The sequence below is a fragment of the Fulmarus glacialis genome, unplaced genomic scaffold (genome assembly GCF_000690835.1).
Source record: "Fulmarus glacialis isolate BGI_N327 unplaced genomic scaffold, ASM69083v1 scaffold1240, whole genome shotgun sequence".
Taxonomy (NCBI): Eukaryota; Metazoa; Chordata; class Aves; order Procellariiformes; family Procellariidae; genus Fulmarus; species Fulmarus glacialis.
Genome location: NW_009188122.1, coordinates 44929 through 51722, shown reverse-complemented (window position 1 = coordinate 51722; position 6794 = coordinate 44929). Strand labels below are relative to the sequence as shown.

Sequence of the window (6794 nt, the reverse complement as noted above, 5' to 3'; positions counted from 1 at the left end):
CTCACTTGTTATTAAGCAACTTTTATTAGAATTAACTAACAGTCTGTGTCTGACATGACGTCTGTAACTATTTCAAAGAGACGGGATATCTGTCTGGTTCTGTTTTCCCAGTACTGAGATTAAGAGAAACTGTTTAGACCTAAGTGCCGATGCACTTCTCCGACATGAGTGTGGTATTACCAATGGTTTCGGTACATTTGCCAGCAGCTAAGAAATCCTTCCTCCTTATTCCTTGATTGCAGTTTCACTACATCATAGTTTGAGAAGTAATTTCCCTCCATCTCTTTCTCTTTGCTCTGTGGCTTCCTCTGCTGTTTGGCCTTTAATGCTGACCAGTAGTATGTATAGGTTCATTAACACTATTATAAATTTAGTCAATACTCTTTTAGTGGACTCCAGCTGAGCCCAAACTGACTCACTGCCCTCCAGGGTGTAGTGAGAGACTTAATTACCCTTGTACCGTTCAACAGGAACAATGTCGTGGGCGGCATTTTGCTGTGGCTGGAGAGGTTGAAGCTTCTTTCTCTATTGGCTGCCATTTTCAAGTTTATAGAAGGGGATTTTGGAATAATTTACAGGTTTCTATAATAACAGTGGAAAGCCGATGCTCTTTTGCAAATGAGAATTGGATTGGTCACATTGCATTACGGTAGTTATATGGATATTCCTTTGATGGTGAGAGTATTCCTTTGGGGTTCCTCTGTCTAAGGACAGAAATGCAAGTTGAAAGAGCGAAGGGGAGGGACAAGTAATCCTTTAGTTGAGTGGCATGTGTTTCAGCATCTCCTACTGCTTGAAACCAAAGAAGCCTTCATGCGGTGGAGGAAGGGTGGGTATTGTATCCACTATGGCAAAAGTCATACTCAAACATGTATGTAATTGGTGATAGGCCAGAGTATCATGCTGGGGAATGCAAACCGCGAGAATGCCGTGTATTTCTTGTTGGGGTAACTAAAGTGAAGCTTGAGTGAAGTGAGGTCTAGCGCAGTAAGTGTATATTAGGGTGTATAAGTTGATGTTCTGCAAGGCACATCCATCACTATTTCAGCGTCGCCATAATTTCTGATATTAATGTTGTCTGCAATTTAAAGCTAAGTCCTGTGTTGGATAATGTAATAGTCGTGTGATTCAATGTGCACAATGAATATTTCTCAACAAATCTGTACCTGGTCTTTTTTTCTGGCTTTCATGTGTTCTGCTGGGTCCTGTGCTGGAGGCTTTCGTCATATGTCAACTATGTGGTTTCTCGAAGTGTCACCCATTTTAACTGTAATACAGTAAAAACTGAGTGATTTGCTCTTCCTTGTAATTAGATGAACTGATTGTCTTTGAGAACCCAGTGCAGCCTTCCACTAAACAAATGCTCTGACTCTACCATTGGAAGGTACGGTGAGCAATATATGAAATGCCTTCTGTGAACTGTAAAGGAGGGGAACTTTGCTTTGGAGGCAAAGTGAAGAAATGGTTATAACTTCTTAACAGCAGGCTAAGGCATCGCTAGCTCAAAGTTTGAGTATGCGTACAAACCGTACGGCATATTTGCATTAGAGGAACCTTCAGTGACTCTGTGGTTTGATCCCTGCCTGTCATTACCCTTCTTATTTACTCATACACTTGCAAAATATTTGCCTTGTCCCTCAGGTTTTATTATCTGTCCACAGCACATCAGTGGGGAATAGAGAGGAATGGCTGCAGTGAGTCCTTTAACTGCTTATGTCATGGAGAGAGCTTCTTTGTAGTCGTTGAAGTATACAAATACTCATATGTGCCATAAATATCCAAAGAAATCACAGAGCAGGCATCATCAAAAACAGTCAGAGAAGGAAGTAAAGTAGGAGGCATCATTCAGAGCAGGAAAAAAGAGGAAGGCCTCATAGCAATCACAAATTCTGGGTTAGTCATCATTTGTCTCCATGCTGGTGGAGGGGACGTGCTGAAGCATTGCATCACTTGCAAATATTAGTCACTGAAGCCATTGTCTGAGCCTCTGAATGAGAGGGGGAAGATTTTCAGCCTTCTGAGAGAAAATATTGGAAAAAAAAAATGGTCTAGGAGGACTTACTGATTGCAAGGTGTGAAATATGCCCTTATTCACACATTGGTTTATATGGATGCTGTCAATGTAAACATTACATGTCAAGCATCTGACAGAAAATTACCGTTTTCCACTAATTTCCCCTAATTATTTGTAGGGGAAATAATTCTTTTCCCTAATTTAATTAATTTTAATTTTTTTGTGATTTCATTGCGTAATTCAGTTTGAGTATTTTGAAAGAAATAGGTCAGTTCAAATTCACAGTTATGTTCTAATAGAATGCTGTTGTGCTGGCACAGCATTATGGAATTTGTTTGAAATTTCCTCGCTGTTTGTAAAATGTATTCACTGTTTCATTTTACCTTACACAGTTGCTGTTACTGTTATTAGTTTATGGGTTATTTGGGACATAGGCAGTTTTTATCACATGTGTGTGCACTTCTTTGTGCAATGCAATTCCTATTAAATGATTTAGATTAGGTGTTATGAACAGGCTAAAGAATGAACACATACGTAGTCCCTGATTTTGGCTCACAGCACAAAAGAAAGGAGAAGTGGCCCAAGCCTGAGTGCTGTCTGGGGACATGGAAAGTCAGCTCCCTGGTCTGCCACAGAGCCCTTTTTAGGACTTTGGCAAGTTGGTTGTCTCACCATGTCTTGTATGAGTTAATTGTGTGGCACTTTACGGTGCAGACTTTGAAGCACGTGGATACAGCGCTCGAAGAGCCTGTGTGGATTCTTTAGGCAAGGAAGCCCTGTATAGAATTCCAGTGATAGCTGGTAGTCCAGGCAAAAATGCAGTTCTTGATATAAAATACAAGTCAATGGCGTTTGAAAATGAGAAAGCAATGCGTGTGTGTATTAAATGGTATATATATCTAGATGAGGAAAGATCACATGTGTGTATGTGTACATATATGCAAACAGAAATCTCATTTACAAGTTAATAGTATGAGAACAAGCAAATTTCAAGTGGGATATATTTTACAGTTATGGGATTATTAGTTACTTTCACTGGATTTAACATATTTCATTAATTACACCAGATGTGTACCTATCCTGTGTTCATTTTGAAACCACCAATGCTTTTGTATGAAAAGAACTGTAAGAAATGTTTGCTTGTATCTCTGTGGGCAAAGGTAATGGAAAAACCCAATCCTCTCATCCACATATTTTATCTGAAAGATGTCTTGTATATCTGCAGTTGATTTTCTAGAATGCTGATTAGCTAATACTGTTTTTGGCATGCAGCTTATCCATCGTGTGGGAGAACACTATCTGAATTTCAATTTACTTTTCAAAATGATGTTGAACTGCTATTCCTTTAAAGGCTTTTCTGGCCATTTGGGGACCCAGTGCAGACAGTGGAGCTGCAGTCTGGTCTCAAAATCTAATTGAATTGATATGAGGCAGCTGAAGCAATGATTGTTGAAGAGCTTGAGATGGATTGCAAAAAATAAGTGCTTCTGAGCAACTTTCTTAGTGTCCTTGTTTGAAACTCTGCCCCTGAGTTTATTTTTACTTTCATTGGTAACAGACCTTTAGGTAAAAGCCCTGTGCTTCAGTATACTTAAGGAGTTCGTTAGTTCTGTGTGGTTTTGATATGATCACGTTGCTATTAAAGAAACTTTGTGCCTCTGAGCATACTAGGCTAACAACAGAAGGAGGAGTGGGGAGTTAAGGTAATGTCAGGTGTTAATCCCTGTGTCCCTGCCAGCAGCTTGCTACTGTTTAAACTTCCAAGATCTCACCCTCCTAAACATTTATTTTTGCAGTGATGGGTCGTTCCCTTACGATTCTGTTCCCTGGCAGCAAAATACCAACCAGCCTCCAGGCTCTTTATCAGTGGTCACCACAGTATGGGGTGTGACTAACACCTCTCAAAGCCAGGTAAGCTTCATTTTTATACTTCCTCCCCTGCCGATACAGGTTTTCACTAATGTTTGCAAAATGGAAAGCTTTTTGGAAAATCCTCTTGGGATTGGTAACAGTGTCTGTGTTCTCTTTGTTGTACATGCTGCATTTTTTTTTCCAGTCGTGTCCTCTTCGGTGTCATCAGAAAGGAGGCATCTGAGAGCTTGAGTCAGTAACTCCTTAAGCTGCATGCAAATATCAGGGTTGGGTTTAGCAAGTATTTTGCACTGTATGGTTTCAACACTAAAAGTATGATTTTTGGAGTGATCTGAAACCTCTTGGGAATTTCAGATTGAGTTTGAAGAGTTGTTTCATTAAAAATAAGATTTCTAGCTAGATTCACCAAACGATAGTTATTGGTTTTTTTTTTTTACCCGGGGTTGTGTCATACTTGTGGGCTGGTGAAATCCCATGCCAAGTCTACCCCCACACTGAGGTGCTAACTACCAGCTATAGGCTGTGCTTTTCTCAACGTCTCCTGTTAATGCTGCCTTAGTTCGCAAAAATATTTCAATATGCATTGGAGCAAAAGCATGAGCTCCTGACTTCCAGGGGAAAGCCATGCTTACTGGATTTTCATTCGGTTCTCTCTGCTCTTACCTCTCTTTTTCTTCTATATTGAATATTGAATTATGCCATACAAAAAGAAGCAGCTTTAATGAAGGAGATGCCAATTATTTTTGATAGTGTGCTCTCCAAGGGATGTGGCACAGATTAAGCTCTCAGACAGTCTAGCTTTTTCTTTTACCGTGGATGAAGTGCTCTAAACACATCACCATCTTTAATGAGTGCAAGTGGTACATAAATCTAACATGTCTTTTCTACCTTTCTCAAATCAAGAGACGTTAGACCCATACAAAATTTTCTGTGGATTTTTTTTTTTCATTATTTTAATTTTGGTTAGAAGATTGAAAACAAAATTGTTATGGATTGAGCCATTTGAAAAAGAAATCATTCAGCGGCCAAGTCGTATAGATACTCACATGGCAGCTATGTAAGCACTGGTTGTGGCAAAATCTTTCGTCAGAAAATAAAAACAGGAAACAGTTACAGGATCTATAACATCATTTATTATCATTGATTTCTTTTTAACACCTTAAAAGAAAAGGTATCCCATCTGGGAGAGAAACACCTGAGTAAACAGGTAGCTCTATACATTGGCCAGAAAATTCTTGTGAAAATCTTTCACACTTAAAAAGGCAAAAGGAAAGAAAATAAAAAGACTCAGAGTTTCGTTCTATCATAAGAACGTAACGTAACGTAACTTGAACTCTTCATGATACTTCAGAGAAATGTGCAATAAAAGGAAGAAAGTGCTTTGTCAGAAAGAAAAAAATGCTTCTTCAGAATCACTGCAAGGGAAGGGTGAAACTCTGAAACATGAAGCTTGGTTGTAGCTCTTCAGAGCAGATGGAAATGAATGACAGGGTTTACCGTAAGTCTTCATGTTCCCCGGGGGAAAGAAATGAGCTGGGCTCACCGATTCCCTTTCACAAATTCCCAAAGCTGATGACTTGGTCTTCTGTAAAAATCATGACCATTAAATTTCTTCCCAAGTAGGAGACAGATTTCCATGCAGGTGATCCATGAACAGCCATACTTAGATCTCAACGGAAATCATAACAATTTTGGTTCAATTGAAAAAAAAAAATGCTTCAAACAAGCAAACCAAGTCCTTTTAAAAACAGAATGGAGGACTCTTCTAAGAAGCAATAAAAACAACCAAGAGACTTCTGTACACTTTAGAGAGAGTATGCTTTAGATTCAAGAACAGGTTAAGCCACTGCAATATAGTCTTTCACAGTTTTTGCATCTGTAGTATGCCAATGAGCACCCTTTACAGTATGCCAATGAGACTGAATATCTGCAAGTTATTTTGAAGTCCTACAACAAAAAAAAGAAAAAGCACGTACTTTCTCTTCATCGGATGAATTTGTCACCTACAGAGCATGGTTCTAGCAGGTCTTTATCGTGACTTTTTTCATAAGCGTGTTAGTTTGGGTTCCATCTAGTTAAAAATCTCCTGTGAAGGATAGTTAGAGATCAGAAACTCTTGTTTGTTTGGAAATGGCAAAAGAAAAGGAGAAATCACCAGGAGTGTGTACCTAAATGTCAACAAGTTCAGAGTACAGGGTGGTTATATTGTAATTTATTGATTGCAGCAAATCAGCTTAATTTGCTTGATGTAGTTGAAGGTGCAGCCCCTTATTCTTATGTTTTTACTCACAGGTGCTGGGAAATCCAATGGCAAATGCTAATAACCCTATGAACCCAGCAGGAAATCCCATGGCTTCTGGGATGACTACCAGCAATCCTGGAATCAATTCCCCTCAGTTTGCTGGACAGCAGCAACAATTTTCAGCCAAGGCAGGCTCCACTCAGCCATACATACAGCAAGGCATGTATGGGCGACCTAATTATCCTGGAAGTGGAGGCTTTGGTGGCAGGTAAGATTTACTTGGGTGAGTGGAAAATGGATGTAAATAGTTGATGAAGCTTGTTTTAGTGACCTGGCAGAAGTGTTATGGGCTTATTTTAATTATATAAAGTCTCAATACTATTTTATGCTGGTTAACTGAACTGCATACTGCTTTTACAGCTTTGGAAATCAGCTATCCAAACTGCAATGAAATTCATCACAGTAAATGGAAATGGCTTAGGTCAATCAATTAGCTCTAATAAACCCCCAAAATAAAGTTTTAATTAAGAGAGATTGTTAAACAGACCACAGGCTTAGGAATGATTAACATTTAATAAAGCCAGGATGTGAAAGGTATTGATGATATAATTTCTACGTGCCTATGGAGGAATATGCTTGAGTATTAGGCAAAGTAGGTTCCTATGC

At 39.1% G+C, this 6794-nt stretch overlaps 1 protein-coding gene across 1 annotated transcript in view; it reads left to right on the top strand.

The window, feature by feature from the left end:
* Positions 1–925: 925 nt before the first annotated feature.
* LOC104076369 (zinc finger MIZ domain-containing protein 1-like) overlaps positions 926–6794 on the top strand; it is a 36533-nt gene continuing 30664 nt past the window's right edge. Inside the window, 4 exon segments of the mRNA XM_009577210.1 lie at positions 926–947; positions 2729–2903; positions 3811–3925; positions 6179–6396. Coding sequence (XP_009575505.1) covers positions 926–947; positions 2729–2903; positions 3811–3925; positions 6179–6396 — 530 coding nt within the window.